This window comes from Taudactylus pleione, unplaced genomic scaffold, assembly GCF_031769625.1.
Source record: "Taudactylus pleione unplaced genomic scaffold, aTauple2 ptg000189l, whole genome shotgun sequence".
In the NCBI taxonomy this organism is placed as follows: domain Eukaryota; kingdom Metazoa; phylum Chordata; class Amphibia; order Anura; family Myobatrachidae; genus Taudactylus; species Taudactylus pleione.
The window spans coordinates 6384480-6404505 of record NW_028284591.1 but is presented as its reverse complement, the minus strand read 5'-3'; the positions used below and the strand labels follow the sequence as shown (position 1 = coordinate 6404505).

General features: G+C 49.9%; 1 protein-coding gene across 3 annotated transcripts in view; it reads right to left on the bottom strand.

Annotated features, from left to right (window-relative positions):
* Positions 1-20026, bottom strand: part of PDZD2 (PDZ domain containing 2) — a 337168-nt gene that overhangs the window by 15691 nt on the left and 301451 nt on the right. For all 3 annotated transcript variants that reach the window (XM_088476480.1, XM_088476481.1, XM_088476482.1), the window contains 2 exons: positions 10800-10901; positions 10149-10404 (listed from right to left, as the gene is read on the bottom strand). In XM_088476480.1, the coding sequence (XP_088332606.1) occupies positions 10149-10404; positions 10800-10901 (358 nt within the window). The remainder of the gene's footprint in view (positions 1-10148; positions 10405-10799; positions 10902-20026) is intronic.

The window sequence follows — 20026 nt, the reverse complement described above, 5'->3', positions numbered from 1 at the left end:
GGTTAATGTATACACAGCATTTCCATTACTATGGTCTGGAGGCCTTAGAGTACATTTTTATTAATTGCTCCTCTGAAATACAAGTACAAAACCTCCAGCAGTCTCGTTTTCCTATATAGTCGCAGAGATCCTCTGTGGCATCCCTATCATTTACATTAGGGGGTCCGTTATCCCCTATATAATTCTAGTTTTCCTTCGCTCCAGAGCTCCTATGTACATTCTATTACATCAAGAAGTATGTTAAGCAACATCTAACTAAATCACCTCAGTTATATTATTAGGAGTCTCTTTCCTCAGAGAAGCTAAATGAGACAAATCCGGCACAACCAGTCTGTCAGAAACCGAGCTGGCTCCCTATTATCTCCTATAATACATCTCTGAAGTGTCTGTCTCATTAACCCTCCTAGCACGTTACCCTGATGTGAGCTCACCCTACCACTCTGTGTAACACATCCGGAGCTTTCAGCCCTGAGAGACTCTCTGCCCTCAGAGCACCAAAGACCTGCAGACTCACATATTTCCACAGGACGGGCATTTGGGTAGGGCGAGCAGAACAGGTGTCCAGCTACCCATATACTATGCCCAACACCCCCTTTAACTTAAGTATGTGGGACCCGGTTACTTTTTGCATTGCACAAGTTGCTGTATTAGGAATCTGGGCCTGAAGGGGGTGGAAGCAGACTGGAATGTGCATGTTAGTTTCGTCCCATAATGTAATTATGAGGTCGCTATGGTAGAAGAAGCTTTGCCCGGACTACAGGGTAATGTCAGTGTGTGAGCAAGTTCCGTCAGTGTCTGCTTGTCTCACTATGACTTATGGCTAAGCGTTCACATAACAGGGGCCACAAATACAGACACCTAGCCTAAATACGTCATGAGACGTGAGACGCCTGGTGCAGGCAAGCAGTGCCTGGGCGGTGTGGCATCTTTTTTTGCTGTTATGTGCGTTTTTGTTATAATGCGACGAAGCCGCTTCACGAGATTGCACTGATTCATTTGATATGCGACACTTGTATATCTGTGTGCAACTGAGTAATGGAACCCAATGTGAAAAACATGGTCGCTGCATCCTAACGCTAAGTAAACAGATTCAGACTCCTTTGCACACAGTTATGGCCCGTACACAAGGGACGATCAGATATCGTTGTCTGATCGTCCTGCATGTGCTGGATGATCGATATCGAACATCCAGCAACATGCTCCAACTCCCAAACGACTTAACGACCCGCGGGTCCCTATACTAAACAGGCTAACATGGTCGATATATCGACCAGGTTGGCCTGCATGCACGGACGATGGTCGATATCGACCATCCGTGTCCACGCATCGATGGTCGTTGGGAGGGGGGGGGGGGGGAGCTAAAAAAAGGATGATATAAATGATCAAACGATAAAGTTATCATTTATATCGTCCTTTTTATGCACCAATACTCATTTGAGCTGAAAAGACGCTCTGTGCAAGCTGAGTTGCACAGGACCTGGCGCACTGAGAGGGGTCGTTTGGTGCGACTGCGGCAAAAGTGTACGAGGACACATCTGTATTCAGAATCTGGCCCTGCGCTGGATTTTCACACAGGCGCAGTAGCGTAACATCGCTCACTGCCATATACAATCGGCACTGCTTGCGCGGCTCGGAATCAGGCCGGTATTGTGCAAGTACAAATGTTTTCCTGTTTTTTCTCCTTGGCCATTAGCTACATTTCATTTTGAAAGCAACAGTTTCCAATTCCACGTGTCCTTTTGCATAAATGACCATTTACCATCAATGAACAACAACCCTGCGTACATTTTATTAGACGATCTGGCATTATCGTGGCTAGTGATTTATAGATCAGCAGAGCTGCTGCAAGGACTGGCCAGGGAATTCATGTCTTAGAGCACTGTATAATTAATGATATTATATATGTGCTTTGAACACTAGACAAGGACCTCCGCAGCATAATCTACAGAACATTCCCAGCCCACAACTAAACACTTCAACCTGTGTAAATATCACAGGACAAACGCCCAGCACAAAGGGGGGTTCTAGCAGTGTTTTCAGAGTCCTGGCCACACCGGGGCGTGTTACATAATTACACTTTAATGTACAGTAGGAGAGGAAGTTGTCTGTACTTTGTACGAGCCCTGGCCGCCTTATTTTCCAAAACTAACAAGAAAAGGCATTAAGCTAAGTCTGGCAGCAAGGCCGGACCCTCATCAGGGATTGTCAGGGGGATATACATTAGAAGGGAGCATTCCTGAATGATATAGAATGGGGCCTTACCAGTTTGTAGTTTGTTAAAATGTAAAAAGACTTCAGTGTATCCCAGCACCGTAATATGCAGCTTTATGTATTAGAGAGTGTGGAAATGAGTACTAGAGTCCACGGAACATTTCCCGACAATATTTCTTGTGCTAGTTATGGGGAAGGAGGGACATCTCTATATTGTCATTTATTTATTAAAGTTATAATATGACCTATGTCGTATATACTGTATAACTCCCATGGAAACTATTGCTTTTTATAGGGCCTATTTATCAGCTAATTCTGTCCTTAAAATATACAGAAGCTGCTGATTTCACATGTTTAAGGGCAGAATTAAGTATCCCTTAAATGTACCAATATAGAATGCAGGAGATATCTCCTGCTCCCCGGCTGCCAGACCCTGCACAATCAATCTCCATAGTTTTCTATGGGGGCAGTATATACAGGGGGTGCAGAGGGTTACTAATTTCCCTTGACACTATCCCCCATTGCAGCTCCTCCCAGATTTGGCCACGCCCCCTTCATTATCTGGGTCCTTGGGCTGGGCCTACCCAGCTGTGCACTCACAGTGCGAAAATCCCAAGACTGGCATCAGGAAGAGCTCCAGCCCACTGCAATGTAATGGTCATGTGGATTTCCTTGGGATACTCAAGTCTCCTTCCACTAACCAAAAACATACTGGTGCAGATGTGTCCTCATACAGCTAGCCTCAATACGCCATGCAGCGCGACTTGCCTGGCGTGAGTGAGCTTCCAGATCCCGTGCGCCTTTTCTAGCAGAAAATGTGTCTAAGTCGCGATGTGACTAGGCCGCAGCAGAAGACTACCGTGTTAATTAATGTGATATGCGACACTTGTATGTCTGTATGCCACTGAGTCTGTATATGAACCACAGTCTGCTTATGAGTCCTAGTTGCATTGAGACGTAAATGCATTTTTGCAAAAAAAAACAAAAAAGACGCCCGACGCTAGCAGAGCTATATAAATACATGATAATAGAACCTGGTGATCTGATATGGTTAGGGAGGGGAGGATTAGGGTTAGGCTGCGGGGCGGAGGGGGGGTTAGGCTGCGGAGGGGGGGTTTAGGATTAGGCTGTGGGAGGTGAGGGATAGACTATGGGAGGTGAGGGATAGACTGTGGGAGGTGAGGGATAGACTGCGGGAGGGGAGGGTTAGACTGCGGGAGGTGAGGGTTAGGGTTAGACTGCAGGAGGTGAGGGCTAGCGTTAGGCTGTGGGAAGGTTAGGGATAGACTGCGGGAGGGGAAGGTTAGGGTTAGGCTGCGGGAGGTGAGGGTTAGGCTGTGGGAAGGAAGGTTAGGGTTAGGCTGCGGGAGGTGAGGGTTAGGCTGTGGGAAGGAAGGTTAGGTTTAGGCTGCGGGAGGTGAGAGTTAGGCTGTGGGAAGGAAGGTTAGGGTTAGGCTGCGGGAGGTGAGGGTTAGGCTGCGGGAGGTGAGGGTTAGGCTGTGGGAAGGAAGGTTAGGGTTAGGCTGCGGGAGGTGAGGGTTAGGCTGTGGGAAGGAAGGTTAGGTTTAGGCTGCAGGAGGGAAGGTTAGGGTTAGGCTGCGGGAGGTGAGGGTTAGGGTTAGGCTGCGGGAGGTGAGGGTTAGGCTGCGGGAGGTGAGGGTTAGGCTGTGGGAAGGAAGGTTAGGGTTAGGCTGCGGGAGGTGAGGGTTAGGCTGTGGGAAGGAAGGTTAGGTTTAGGCTGCGGGAGGGAAGGTTAGGGTTAGGCTGCGGGAGGTGAGGGTTAGGCTGCGGGAGGTGAGGGTTAGGCTGCGGGAGGGAAGGTTAGGGTTAGGCTGCGGGAGGTGAGGGTTAGGCTGCGGGAGGTGAGGGTTAGGCTGCGGGAGGTGAGGGTTAGGCTGCGGGAGGTGAGGGTTAGGCTGCGGGAGGTTAGGCTGCGGGAGGGGAGGGTTAGACTGCGGGAGGTGAGGGTTAGGCTGCGGGAGGTGAGGGTGAGGCTGCGGGAGGGGAGGGTTAGGCTGCGGGAGGGGAGGGTTAGACTGCGGGAGGTGAGGGTTAGGCTGCGGGAGGTGAGGGTTAGGCTGCGGGAGGTGAGGGTTAGGCTGCGGGAGGGGAGGGTTAGGCTGCGGGAGGGGAGGCTGCGGGAGGGGAGGGTTAGACTGCGGGAGGGGAGGGTTAGACTGCGGGAGGGGAGGGTTAGACTGCGGGAGGGGAGGGTTAGACTGCGGGAGGGGAGGGTTAGGGTTAGGCTGCGGGAGGTGAGGGTGAGACTGCGAGAGGGGAGGGTTATACTGCGAGAGGGGAGGGTTATACTGCGAGAGGGGAGGGTTAGGCTGCGGGAGGGGAGGGTTAGGCTGCGGGAGGGGAGGGTTAGGCTGCGGGAGGGGAGGGTTAGGCTGCGGGAGGGGAGGGTTAGGCTGCGGCAGGGGAGGGTTAGGATTAGGCTGTGGGAGGTGAGGAATAGACTATGGGAGGTGAGGGATAGACTGTGGGAGGTGAGGGATAGACTGTGGGAGGTGAGGGATAGACTGCGGAAGGGGAGGGTTAGGGTTAGACTGCGGGAGGTGAGGGTTAGACTGCAGGAGGTGAAGGCTAGCGTTAGGCTGTGGGAAGGTTAGGGTTAGGCTGCGGGAGGTGAGGGTTAGGCTGTGGGAAGGAAGGTTAGGGTTAGGCTGCGGGAGGTGAGGGTTAGGCTGTGGGAAGGAAGGTTAGGGTTAGGCTGCGGGAGGTGAGGGTTAGGCTGTGGGAAGGAAGGTTAGGGTTAGGCTGCGGGAGGTGAGGGTTAGGCTGTGGGAAGGAAGGTTAGGTTTAGGCTGCAGGAGGGAAGGTTAGGGTTAGGCTGCGGGAGGTGAGGGTTAGGGTTAGGCTGCGGGAGGTGAGGGTTAGGCTGTGGGAAGGAAGGTTAGGGTTAGGCTGCGGGAGGTGAGGGTTAGGCTGTGGGAAGGAAGGTTAGGTTTAGGCTGCAGGAGGGAAGGTTAGGGTTAGGCTGCGGGAGGTGAGGGTTAGGGTTAGGCTGCGGGAGGTGAGGGTTAGGCTGCGGGAGGGAAGGTTAGGGTTAGGCTGCGGGAGGTGAGGGTTAGGCTGCGGGAGGTGAGGCTGCGGGAGGGGAGAATTAGACTGCGGGAGGTGAGGGTTAGGCTGCGGGAGGTGAGGGTTAGGCTGCGGGAGGTGAGGGTTAGGCTGCGGGAGGTGAGGCTGCGGGAGGGGAGGGTTAGACTGCGGGAGGTGAGGGTTAGGCTGCGGGAGGTGAGGGTTAGGCTGCGGGAGGTGAGGCTGCGGGAGGGGAGGGTTAGACTGCGGGAGGGGAGGGTTAGACTGCGGGAGGGGAGGGTTAGGGTTAGGCTGCGGGAGGTGAGGGTGAGACTGCGAGAGGGGAGGGTTATACTGCGAGAGGGGAGGGTTATACTGCGAGAGGGGAGGGTTATACTGCGAGAGGGGAGGGTTAGGCTGCGGGAGGGGAGGGTTAGGCTGCGGGAGGGGAGGGTTAGGCTGCGGGAGGGGAGGGTTAGGCTGCGGGAGGGGAGGGTTAGGATTAGGCTGTGGGAGGTGAGGGATAGACTATGGGAGGTGAGGGATAGACTGTGGGAGGTGAGGGATAGACTGCGGAAGGGGAGGGTTAGGTTTAGACTGCGGGAGGTGAGGGCTAGCGTTAGGCTGTGGGAAGGTTAGGGTTAGGCTGCGGGAGGTGAGGGTTAGGCTGTGGGAAGGAAGGTTAGGGTTAGGCTGCGGGAGGTGAGGGTTAGGCTGTGGGAAGGAAGGTTAGGTTTAGGCTGCGGGAGGGAAGGTTAGGGTTAGGCTGCGGGAGGGAAGGTTAGGGTTAGGCTGCGGGAGGGGAGGGTTAGACTGCGGGAGGGGAGGGTTAGACTGCGGGAGGGGAGGGTTAGACTGCGGGAGGGGAGGGTTAGGGTTAGGCTGCGGGAGGTGAGGGTGAGACTGCGAGAGGGGAGGGTTATACTGCGAGAGGGGAGGGTTATACTGCGAGAGGGGAGGGTTATACTGCGAGAGGGGAGGGTTATACTGCGAGAGGGGAGGGTTATACTGCGAGAGGGGAGGGTTATACTGCGAGAGGGGAGGGTTAGGCTGCGAGAGGGGAGGGTTAGGCTGCGAGAGGGGAGGGTTAGGCTGCGAGAGGGGAGGGTTAGGCTGTGGGAAGGTTAGGGTTAGGCTGCGGGAGGTGAGAGTTAGGCTGTGGGAAGGAAGGTTAGGTTTAGGCTGCGGGAGGGAAGGTTAGGGTTAGGCTGCGGGAGGTGAGGGTTAGGCTGCGGGAGGTGAGGGTTAGGCTGCGGGAGGTGAGGGTTAGGGTTAGGCTGCGGGAGGTGAGGGTTAGGGTTAGGCTGCGGGAGGTGAGGGTTAGGCTGCGGGAGGTGAGGGTTAGGCTGAGGGAGGGGAGGGTTAGGCTGAGGGAGGGGAGGGTTAGGCTGAGGGAGGGAAGGTTAGGGTTAGGCTGCGGGAGGGAAGGTTAGGGTTAGGCTGCGGGAGGTGAGGGTTAGGGTTAGGCTGCGGGAGGGAAGGTTAGGGTTAGGCTGCGGGAGGGAAGGTTAGGGTTAGGCTGCGGGAGGTGAGGGTTAGGCTACGGGAGGTGAGGGTTAGGGTTAGGCTACGGGAGGTGAGGGTTAGGGTTAGGCTGCGGGAGGTGAAGGTTAGGCTGCGGGAGGGAAGGTTAGGGTTAGGCTGCGGGAGGTGAGGGTTAGGGTTAGGCTGCGGGAGGTGAGAGTTAGGCTGTGGGAAGGAAGGTTAGGTTTAGGCTGCGGGAGGTGAGGGTTAGGCTGCGGGAGGTGAGGGTTAGGCTGCGGGAGGTGAGGGTTAGGCTGAGGGAGGGGAGGGTTAGGCTGAGGGAGGGGAGGGTTAGGCTGAGGGAGGGGAGGGTTAGGCTGAGGGAGGGGAGGGTTAGGCTGCGGGAGGGAAGGTTAGGCTGCGGGAGGTGAGGGTTAGGCTGCGGGAGGGAAGGTTAGGGTTAGGCTGCGGGAGGGAAGGTTAGGGTTAGGCTGCGGGAGGTGAGGGTTAGGCTGCGGGAGGTGAGGGTTAGGGTTAGGCTGCGGGAGGTGAGGGTTAGGCTGCGGAAGGTGAGGGTTAGGGTTAGGCTGCGGGAGGTGAGGGTTAGGCTGCGGGAGGTTAGGGTTAGGCTGCGGGAGGGAGGGTTAGGCTGCGGGAGGTGAGGGTTAGGGTTAGGCTGCGGGAGGGAAGGTTAGGGTTAGGCTGCGGGAGGGAAGGTTAGGGTTAGGCTGCGGGAGGTTAGGGTTAGGCTGCGGGAGGTGAGGGTTAGGCTGCGGGAGGTGAGGGTTAGGCTGCGGGAGGTGAGGGTTAGGCTGCGGGAGGTGAGGGTTAGGCTGCGGGAGGTGAGGGTTAGGCTGCGGGAGGTGAGGGTTAGGGTTAGGCTGCGGGAGGTGAGGGTTAGGCTGCGGGAGGGAAGGTTAGGCTGCGGGAGGGAAGGTTAGGCTGCGGGAGGGAAGGGTTAGGCTGCGGGAGGTGAGGGTTAGGCTGCGGGAGGTGAGGGTTAGGCTGCGGGAGGTGAGGGTTAGGGTTAGGCTGCGGGAGGTGAGGGTTAGGCTGCGGGAGGGAAGGTTAGGGTTAGGCTGCGGGAGGGAAGGTTAGGGTTAGGCTGCGGGAGGTGAGGGTTAGGCTGCGGGAGGGAAGGTTAGGGTTAGGCTGCGGGAGGGAAGGTTAGGGTTAGGCTGCGGGAGGTGAGGGTTAGGCTGCGGGAGGTGAGGGTTAGGGTTAGGCTGCGGGAGGTGAGGGTTAGGCTGCGGGAGGTGAGGGTTAGGCTGCGGAAGGTGAGGGTTAGGGTTAGGCTGCGGGAGGTGAGGGTTAGGCTGCGGGAGGTTAGGGTTAGGCTGCGGGAGGGAGGGTTAGGCTGCGGGAGGTGAGGGTTAGGGTTAGGCTGCGGGAGGGAAGGTTAGGGTTAGGCTGCGGGAGGGAAGGTTAGGGTTAGGCTGCGGGAGGTTAGGGTTAGGCTGCGGGAGGTTAGGGTTAGGCTGCGGGAGGTGAGGGTTAGGCTGCGGGAGGTGAGGGTTAGGCTGCGGGAGGTGAGGGTTAGGGTTAGGCTGCGGGAGGTGAGGGTTAGGCTGTGGGAGGGAAGGTTAGGCTGCGGGAGGGAAGGTTAGGCTGCGGGAGGGAAGGTTAGGGTTAGGCTGCGGGAGGTGAGGGTTAGGGTTAGGCTGCGGGAGGGAAGGTTAGGGTTAGGCTGCGGGAGGGAAGGTTAGGGTTAGGCTGCGGGAGGTGAGGGTTAGGCTGCGGGAGGTGAGGGTTAGGGTTAGGCTGCGGGAGGTGAGGGTTAGGGTTAGGCTGCGGGAGGTGAGGGTTAGGCTGCGGGAGGTGAGGGTTAGGGTTAGGCTGCGGGAGGTGAGGGTTAGGCTGCGGGAGGTGAGGGTTAGGCTGCGGGAGGTGAGGGTTAGGGTTAGGCTGCGGGAGGTGAGGGTTAGGGTTAGGCTGCGGGAGGGGAGGGTTAGGCTGCGGGAGGTGGAGGTTAGGCTGCGGGAGGTGGGGGTTAGGCTGCGGGAGGTGGGGGTTAGGCTGCGGGAGGTGGGGGTTAGGCTGCGGGAGGTGGGGGTTAGGCTGCGGGAGGTGGGGGTTAGGCTGCGGGAGGTGGGGGTTAGGCTGCGGGAGGTGAGGATTAGGCTGCGGGAGGTGAGGATTAGGCTGCGGGAGGTGAGGGTGAGGGTTAGGCTGCGGGAGGGAAGGTTAGGGTTAGGCTGCGGGAGGGAAGGTTAGGGTTAGGCTGCGGGAGGTGAGGGTTAGGCTGCGGGAGGTGAGGGTTAGGGTTAGGCTGCGGGAGGTGAGGGTTAGGCTGCGGGAGGGAAGGTTAGGGTTAGGCTGCGGGAGGTGAGGGTTAGGCTGCGGGAGGTGAGGGTTAGGCTGCGGGAGGGAAGGTTAGGGTTAGGCTGCGGGAGGTGAGGGTGAGGGTTAGGCTGCGGGAGGGAAGGTTAGGGTTAGGCTGCGGGAGGGAAGGTTAGGGTTAGGCTGCGGGAGGGAAGGTTAGGGTTAGGCTGCGGGAGGGAAGGTTAGGGTTAGGCTGCGGGAGGGAAGGTTAGGGTTAGGCTGCGGGAGGGAAGGTTAGGGTTAGGCTGCGGGAGGGAAGGTTAGGGTTAGGCTGCGGGAGATGAGGGTTAGGCTGCGGGAGGTGAGGGTTAGGCTGCGGGAGGTGAGGGTTAGGCTGCAGGAGGGAAGGTTAGGGTTAGGCTGCAAGAGGTGAGGACTAGCGTTAGGCTGTGGGAAGGAAGGTTAGGGTTAGGCATTAGGGGGAGGGTTAGGCTGTGGGAAGGAAGGTTAGGGTTAGGCATTAGGGGGAGGGTTAAAGTTACTGATACTCACTGCTGAAAGCTACGCAGGATCTGCTGGAAGTCATCATGACGCCGGACTTGGAAGACACCGCTGAAGCCGCAGTACCAGGTAAGTCACCACTAGACCAACCAGGGACATTTTGTCGACATTCGGATATTTCATCATGATGAATGACGACGCGGTCAGTGTCGACATGCTGCATGCCGACATTACGACCATGTCAACAAAATATACCACACCCAATCATACTATAAAACAACTGAATGAATGGGGTGACAGAGGAAGAATTCATAAACTTGCTGCGGGGGTTCTTATCCCAGTTTGTGGAATAGAGCATGGGTGCATTATTACATAGCTGTGCCCCTTCCCTGCATCAGACGTTAGAGACCCCAGCCTTCTACAATGCCTGTCTGCGTATTATATTTCTTGTGTGAGTCTACAATTTACTCCATAGTGAATACAACAGAGAATGGCGGCAATCAGGCTGCGAGGAAGCCCTCGCAGAGGCCAGAATAGAGAAAGGACCATACTGGTGACTTGTGGAGAGGAGATCTGGATGTGTAATATGTATTTCATTAGTTTCCAGAGCTTGCGAGAAGCCTCCCAGTGATAATGGGAAACAAATGTGACTTTTTCCATGTGTCCCGGGGATAACCTCCTACCTGGGTGTGTTGCCATAGTGACATCCCTTCCAGATGTGGAGCGTCTTCCTCCCAGGGCAGACGTGTCTGGTCTGCAAGGCTGCTCCTTCCGAATCACAATGACAGCTTCCCTGTGCAGCTTGGCTCTGTGCAGGGCACTCAGTGCGTCGCCGTGGGCCGCGCCGTTCAGGGAGCAGCCGTTGATGGACAGTATGCGGTCCCCTCTCTCAATGATCGCCTCTCGCGACGCAGCTGCTTTGGAGAACACTCTGTGCACCTGTGAGAATGGATAATATTTTACATATTTAACGTATGGCAGCTGGCACTAAGGGGCCGAATACAATAGCCCGCAATAATAGCTAGCCTGTAATCATTTACATTGCAATTTGATGGGGTGTGTTGAAAACCCCCTAATTATACTACAGCAAAACATTTGTCAGAGTTAAATGCATGCACACAACCTGATTCCAATCAGACATATTTATTGGCTGTCCCTAACGTGTGAATGTAGACCGTGCTGTCCGCCTCGGATTAGCGCCCACCGCGGCACTGAGGAGAAACAGGCTACGCAGAAGCTTGGTGATGGAGGCAGACTGTAATCGATGCTGTGAGAAGACAATGATTGATGTCTAGAGTCCATATGCTCGGCTCAAACACGTGATAATCACTTACCGTGACGGACTTCTGCTCCAGGTCAACTCCTCCGGCGATGCTGAATCCCAGTCCGGCCCCCTCCTCCTTACTTAGTACTACAAAGTAAACGTCTTCTTTCCTCTGCCGGGATAAAAAACAGCACTGTCATACAAGAGACACAGTGCGCTATGGCTGCCATTGTATTACTACACCCTAACAACCTCTTCTTAATGACTTAATATTTGCGGTCATTCCTATTCTCGCATGTTAATACCGACCTGTACGGTAAGAGAGGAAGAAGCACATGTAAACTTATTGTCCCTCCCAGACTAACTTTGCTGCACTTAACCCCCCAACCCTGTGGCCCAAACCCTTCTCCATATCTAATCACCAAAAGCGAAATGCGTGACTAAAAACCATGTATGCTTTATATAAATATTACAATCCACTGCTGGGCACATAATGTACGAGCAATTCCACAATTCCAGGGCCACGAAGTGACATCAGTGTCTTAACCAGAAATGACTGGGCCCCTCAGCAGAGCCATAGATTAGCTCTGGCACGAAGCAATGCCACATTCACAAATATGCGCTGAATAAATAATTGCGTCATGTTGTGCTTTATATTTTGCAACACGCTGGCATGAACCATCCTATACCCAGTGTAGTCCAGTGTCCTCCATGGATTAAAGATAAATTTGCATTTAAGGTGCTTATATGCAATTGAGTCCTATTGCATTTGAATAGCTGTTTCTATAGCATTAATTGATTTCTGTAAACTTGTCCTCTTTACATATTTAAGTGTTGAGAACAAGTTAATTTTAACACGATATCTACGATAGCAGCAAATCAAGCATCCTGTGCTCTTTGGTGACTTAGCGCAGCCAAAAAACATCACCATCTTTTTTTTTGCTACTGTATCTGAACCCACGGGTCCACAAATACTGCAGATGTGATCTTGTCTTCGTCTGAGAAAGACACAATTCAAATCAGACACCGACTGTAAATTGTATTGCACATAAAATCTGGAAGTGGACGTACAAATGACGGAGGTTACCGTGTAAAACGGAGATATCATTTTCCAGTCAGCGGAACAAGGTTTTGAAATGGGATATACTTATACAACAATGGGCAATGCGACAACTACACTTAAGGGTGTAATTTAAATAAAATATATAGTCTGCCTCATAAAACAAGTTGGCAAACTACGTCAGAATAACAGTTAAAGTAGATTAAAAAGCAAATAATAAACCTACAATCTATATTTTAGGAACAAGTGAACAGATATACGGAGCCCAAAGCAGTAATTACGCTGGGCAGGCCATAAGGTTAATCGTAGCTTTGTTGCAGGATATTCATCTCAGCCACTAAACCACAGCAAAGCAATAACATCAAATGCCATGGCGTGAACCCTGCCAACATAAGATTGCATTTATTACAAACAGTAACCCAATTCCCACACTAAACCTAGATGTTATGAGCTGAAACGTGGATGGTAAACCACAAATGACTTAAATTATCATCTAGTGATAGAAGGAGATTTACTAGGTCAGAAGTATGTAAGCTATTGGGAGTGGGAGCTTGTCGTGGGAAGACGTAAAATACACCAAAATTAGTATATAATAAATTCACATATGTAGAATCCACAGTTATTAGGTCAACAAACGGCTACGTCCTCACCCTAATCCCAGTACACCTTGTTTTATATCGATGTATCCCAAGATAATAGAGTACTTTATTGTTTACTGTGATGAATAGTTTACATACCATGAATTTACTGGGATATTACCTTGGGAAAACAATGATAGAAAACAGTATTTAATTATCCTCCAAGTGAGTCACCTTACAGTGTATTCCGGGTCTAGGAACTGCAAACCCCACGTGCATAGAGTACACGCGCTCTGATTATTACATGGGTGTCCTACATGGGTATTCAGACAGTAGAAAGACACCAGAAAGTAGACAGTGAATAGGTCGACAGGTTTAAAAGGTCAACCGGGGATAAGCTCGACAGGGTTAACAGGTCGACGTGAAAATGGTCGACATGACAAACGTTTGACACATGGTTTTTTCGTGATTTTTAAGGTTAGGGTTAGGTACTTGGCAGAGGGTTAGGGTAGAGGAAAGGTTAGGGTTAGGCATTAAGGGGAGGGATACGTTTAGGCACTAGGGGGAGGGTTAGTGTTAAAATAACAAAATAACTATGTGTAGACCATTTGCATGTAGACCTTTTGTTAGGGTTAGGCACTTAACGGAGGGTTATGATTAGGCTGCGGAAGGGGACAGTTAAAGTTAGGCACTAGGGGGAGGGTAAGGGTTAAAACAACAAAAAAACAACACGTGTCGATCATTTGCAGCTCAACATTTTGTCCATGTCTACCATTTACATGTCAACATTGTAACCCTGTTAACCTTTTGTCCCTATAGACCTACTGCTGGTCTAACGTCTGGTGTCTATCTAGATACTGTCTATCAATCCACACCCGTCTTACTAAGCTGCAGAGACGCTGCATAGAGTGATGATGACACTTTCTAATGGTTTGCTTATATCTTAAGCACATTCCCCCATTACTTATATAAATGAAAGGGTCTCATAGACTATCGGAAAGTAAAGTGACATCTTCGCTGTTTCCTACATGTGCAATTCAGCAATAGGCCGCTCAGAGTTTTAATGGGAGGAATTCCCAAATGCGGAATGGGGGCATGTACCTGCAGCATGAGTGCGCTTGGTCGGCAGATCTATACTGCGTGCATTTGTACCGTCACGCTGCGTCTCTGAATCTCATGCAGCCTCAGTAATACACCACTTAGGGGCTTCTCTCCTTGCTGCAGATTCTCTCTCGTCATTATAAGTAATAGCTTAAGGTCGGTACATTCAAACTACATCAGGGGTAGACAATGTGTGGATTTCAACATTATGTGGAACTACACATCCCAGCATGCCCTGCCACAGTTTAGCCGTTAGGGAGTTCTAAAACGGTGTCAGGGCATGCTGGGATGTGTAGTTCCACAGCCACTGGAGTGCTACATGTAGGCTACCCCTGCACTCCATACATACTGTACAAATACCAGTAGAAATTGTAAACACAAAATGTTGGCAGAGCCACAAACATCAGTCAGACGGAGATTTTGTCCATAAGAGCAGAGATGATCCCTGGCTTGGAATTAAAAACACACAGATCCCTTAAAAAATAACTCTCCTGGCATCAATGCCGCAGTGGGTGGGGTTCATCCACCTGAAATATCTTAGACCAGGGCTTGACAAATCTCAGGGGCCAGGTTGCCATGGCTACCAGATTTTGCTGCCTGGCTACCAGATTTTGAAGTGAGGGAGGCAGCAGATCCTCAACAGCCCCCGTCGAGATTCGTGACTATAATATTGCGGCATTCATTTCATGTACAGGAGTGCATGTGCTGAGTGTCCTCTGCGGTGACTGCTGTGCCTGTGTCCGTCCTGGCCTGCGCTGACTCCTCCTGTCCTGTTCTGATCCCTGCTGTCTGTCTCAGGGCCTGATTCCCAATCGCTAAGCTGCACTCGCTCTGAGCAATGGTGGCACAACTGCGCATGCGTATAAGTCGCAGTGCGTGTGCAAAAAACAAGCGTCTGCGATGTGAAATCGTCATCTTGTAGTACACAGCCTGGCCGCTACTTTGAGTGACAGATAGCGCTTTCTGTGGGGAAGGTGCTTGTGAACGGGGGAGTGGATGTGCGAACGCAGGCGTGCCTGACCATCAGAACGAAGTTTAATGGGTGTGCATAGTTAGCAAAGTAGCGTCATTGACCACGTCACTTTTTTTAGCCTGAACTGATCGCAGTGCTTGCGGGAGGGTAAGGTCTATCTCAAGCGCTGCGAGCAGCTCCGAAGGCTCCCTATGTTCCCGATTAATCCTACATTTCCCGGAGATGATGTGTGTAGCGAGTGGCAAGGGGGCGTCTTTAAACACTTGCGAGCGCAATATGCCGTCGTTCGCTTATACATAGAGGCGTCCTTACACTGCAAAGAGCGAGGGCATAATTTGCATAGACGGCCCCCTTTTGACAGCGAGCGGCCTCAAATAGCGAACGGGTCTGAATCAGGCCCTCAGTCTCCGCTGATCCTCCTGTATGTCCCGGCTGTCTACTGTCTCCAATCTCCGGCTGCATAAAGCTCCCCGGTAATAGGGTCTATGCGTGGCCAGGGATTGCGGAGCAGCTTCAGAGGGATAGTGGTGTGACCATGAGGGGAGGGGGTTCTGTTGTACTTTCTGGCACCATTGTTTTATGTGAAATGTGTTCCGTTATTACTGGGGGGTGGAGGGTGGAGTAGGGGAGCTGTGCAGAGCAGTGAGGGGGCCTCCATTTACTATCCATTCAACTGCGGCCATTTTGTGGACTAGTATAGTGTATAACACACAGAGATGTGCTCGTCACTTACTCCTGCAATGTTTTTGGGAGGGTGGTGATCTGGCTCCTACACTGTCATCCTGGCTCCCAGATTTTAGAAAAATTTGTCAAGCCCTGTCTTAGACAGTAAACGTGTCGATTGTCCCTACTTAAAGACCCTTTATTATGTCATCTGCTACCTCCAACGAGCCACAGTACTCAGATGACAAGCTGAGATATTATAATATAGTTACTCTTGGAAACTGTACAATTAGATTATATGAGTAACTTTATCTATGTTTTTAAACGTTATTAGCAGCTATTTAATATAAAGCAACTTATGTTTTGGGATTTGTGGTTCTTTAACTAGGCGACATGACATAAAATTTTCAGCAAGTCGTTTGGCAGAACAAACCCCCGCCAGGTCATCACACTGCTCTCAGCGTAGCCAATTCTGTGAAATGCAAAACTGAGGTTCCCACATGGACCTCAAATATGTCCTTTCAGACGCTGCCAGACAGCCATCCTACTGGTCCAAACCATAAACGTATCACATCGCTCCACCCAGACAGCTTCTGTCCACCCATAGCTGGCTGCCCTACTCCTGACTCCACTCGTGTACGATTGTCCTGGCTGAGGCCGACCACACAACCTACAGGATGGAGCCTGTACACACGCTGTATGCCCCAGTCACTCTGACTCACTAAGAAAAATCATACTCTATGCAGAAAATACTTCTGCAGTAAATTAATGCGATAGAAGGGCATACTGCATACTGTATGTATTAAGCATATTTTGCTGTCAAATTCTTTAAAACGGTTTCTGCATATAAGTGTATCCTCAATGCAAAGAGGGTTTTTTTTTTTAATTGAAAATCTGTTGCCATAGGTTACTACAGGTACTGCTTAATTGTGAGATGCACCAAGCTTCACTTTTCTGAGCTTGGCTCCCAACAGTTAATGCCATCTTTACATGGCGTCAGCCATTGTGGCCTATATTTTTGCGATTTTTTTTTTTACGGAGAAGAACCCGAAAGGATCCTTCTCCGGTAAAGGACATTTGCACACGTGCAGTGCCCATGGCTGTGTATGTGCATTTAGAAATCTGGCCCCGAACCCGGAAGTAATGTGATAGAGAAAAACAAAAGTCTGTGCAGCAGATTGGTCTGGTCTGCGCCCTCCTGCAGCGGTTGTGAAGCTTCCACGAGGCGCCACCCTCCAGCAGTCTGCAATAATTTGATGGGCAAAACGTAGGACTGGTACTTTAGATTACTATGAGGGCCCTTTGTCCTGTCTATTAGAAACATTTCTGAAGAGAGCTTCTTCTACCATCTTAGCTCAATAAGACGGGTATGTGTATTTATAAGTAGCCACAAACGTGCAGTTCTGCAAATAGTCCAAAAATTATTTAAAGCTATTGGACGTCGCTGTAAAAATTTGGGGTTTGTGGTAAACTACACTACTCCCCTCCATGCACCCCATAAGTGGGGGGACCTCCTCATACCCCCGCCTGTGAATTCTATCAGACATACAGCCAGTAGAGGAGGAAATAGGGCAAGTGTATATGGTGAATGTTACTCCTCAGTGGGTCGGCTGCTGGTCCTGCCCATTCAGAAGACGTGTTTCCTGATTGCCAAAACTGGATGAGAACGTCAATGTGCTAATGGTGGGCTTTGCTGAGCTCATGACAGACAGTGTTTCTAACTAAGCTGGAGTAGTACAAACTTCTTAAATAAATATTGAAGTGTGTTAAAATTGCACCAGAAACCATCCTAACTGAAGGTCGACTCATTTGGTTAAAAGCCATCTTAAAGAACAAAAAACAAAACTATAAATCAATGAATATCTATACTAGGCTCATAAACCAATGAATGGAAAACATTCTGAATCCCAGATTCTTCTTGACCTTGGACAAGTCACTTTGTGCTCTAGGGACCAAAGACTATTCCGTCTGCTTAACGGAGAAAAAAACAACGGCCAACAATTCTCTGTCTGTTACGGTGTGAAATATTCTGCGTCACCCAAAAATAGAAATATCAGCAGCATTTTAAATGTGAACACTTTCTGCAAAGGCAACACTGAACCACTCGTAGGTTTCCTGCAATTATTTATTAGCACATCACCAAATCATACTTGCCAACTCTCCCTCATTGTCAGGGAGACTCCCTGAAATAGCCGCAATCTCCCTGTCTCCCTGAAGAGTCTAGTTATCTCCCTCATTTCACCTTACCCCCATTATGACACTGTTATATAACAGAAAAAATAGAGATATATACATTCAAATAGGATAATTAGTATAATTTCCCTGCATTGGTTATAAGACACAATGATCCCGGTGGTTACATGTATTTTCTGAGACGTATCAGTGTGTTTTCATCAACAAGTAGATCTTACTAACTGACTTGGGGCTCATTTACATGTGGATGTAAATCAATTTTATGACACGCCTCTCAGATGTAGCAGTACACGCCCACTTTCCCGCACGCTCATAGTTGCTGCTTTCACAATCTCCCTGAAATGCTTTTTCAAAAGTAGGCAAGTATGCACCAAATACCAGAACTATGAAATCTTTTGGCAGCTTCCGTCAGGATCAAAAGATTTCTCAAAATATAAAAAAAATTGCCAAATAAATTGTGAAATACTTAATCACCCAGACATCTCCAGTACGTTGTGTCAACTCAACGGCTAAATATTACATATGAGGGGGGGGGGGAAAAAATAGACAAAACACAAAACTATTTTAATCTAATCTGGAGAAAGTCATTAGAACGTTTTCTCTAAAGGCGGAAAAAAAATGGATACAACGTAAACTGCTGACGCCCTGGACCACAAGTATGCATAATAATATTTGTATTAGTGCGAGGGGGTACTGTACAGCAGCGCAGACAAGTATTTGGTTTCACAGTCTGCTTCCTGTGTGGTACGTTTCCAGGCACTTAATAACAAATGTAATATTATTTTCTGCAGGCTAGAATGTACAACGGGGGGACGGGAAAGTCCTGGCAGGCCTGCATGTGTAAGGTCACTCTACAGAGTCACAAACGTATATTTACATTTGAGGCCCCAATAACCACTGTAGGGAAATCTCACTTTGCCACCCTCACCTTGCGGGTGTGATTAGAATTGTTATCTATGAAGAATATCTTACACTATCCTGGCTGTATGCCATCTCTGCACTAGGAATGCCAACCGTCTGGTTTTGAGATTTCCTATTAGCAGGGTGGTTCCGAAATAAATTAGCACCTGGACTCATCACCTACCACCCAGACTGCCCTGGGCTTGGTTGGCAGCTAATCTCCTGTAGCTCTCTATTAAATGTTTCAGTGAATCTCTCCGACTGACACCTCAGGGTGTCTGCACCCAGGTAAGAGGCTCACAGACAGCAAAAAGCTGCAGGAATTGGGATGTTAACCGAGACTTCTCCAGCGATACCACATGCGGAAGGGTACACATTAAACAAATGGGCTACACTGAGTTTTTCACATTAATGGCATCATGTTGTGTAGTAAATGGATGCACTGGAACTGATCATCCACCATCTTTCTTTTTTTTTTTTTTCTTTACACTTTTTATTATTAACATTTTTTAACATGTGTTTATTCAGTATTCTCCACAGCGCTTTATAATTAGGAACACAGGCCAGAGTGCGCCTGTTACATGACCGCTTACAAAATTCCTCTCTTGGTTTCAGTAACGTTTATTACCACACACTTTATAAATGATGCGTTTCTCAAATAAAATGAAATAATAGCCCAAAATATTTACAGATGAGACAAGGGAGCAGGGACTGACAAAAAAAAGAGTACAGAGAGAACCCCATATGTGCGGCTTGGAAGCGTAAGACAGTTGAAGTATAAGTAAGTCGGTTCTGGCACTGTAGCTGACACTTGTAGGTGACATCCCGTGTGTCTTACATGTCTTAGGGACAATACTTTGAATGAGACGCGTTTTGCAACTTGCAATTACAAAAGGTCAAAATTTCTAGGCTCACTTTGACCAAGATAACAAAAACATTTAAACGCACAAAACTTTCACATAACAAAGAAAGTCCACTTGTTCCTAATCACAGATATAAATCGAGTAAACCGGGAACTATTTCAGAGGTAAAAAAAAATGAAAATTTGAAAACTAAAGCTGTGGCCGCTGAAGTGTTAGTATTTCAGACTTTAACAAAATGTTCATTCATCCCTCTATGCATGTTCCGATGGATCTGCAAATCCTTAAAGCTGGGCACACACTGGCATTAAACGAGCACTGCTAAGGACAGGGGGATGCGAGTGCGCACATTAAGATTAGGGATGTGCAGGCTCGGTTTAGCTCGGATTTTCCCGCCAAATTCAGATTTTGCCCGGATTTTTCCCGCCAACAATCTTTCATGGACAAAGATCATCTTTTATGGACTTTTGTCCAGGAATGAGGAGGTTTGTCCATGAAAGATGACGTTTTGCCTCTTTCTGAGACCCGATTTTTGGCGGGAAAGAAAAAATAATAATCTGAATTTGGCGGGAAAATCCGAACTTATCCAAGCCTGCACATCCCTGATTAAGATGGACAAACAGTCGCACTTGCACCGATAAGAAGCTGCGCAGGGATGTATTTAGCTGGTTTGCAAATGAGCCTGTAGCGCAGAAAAACACATTAGGTAGCTACATGGTTCCTAGTGGTTATAACAAGGGGAAAGTGCAGGCTGTCACAGCGACATAACCCTGTTTTCTTAAACAACAAGCTACAGATGGTATCAGGCACAAACACAGTTGCAAATTAAAATATAAAGTTTAACAACTTGGTAAACAAAAATATTATTTTTCCAGTCTGCAGATTAATGTAACCTTTGGAACTCATGGCTGAAGCTTTGGAAAATGATTTCTAAGGCACAGTTGACTGTGGAACTTGGTACGAGTAACA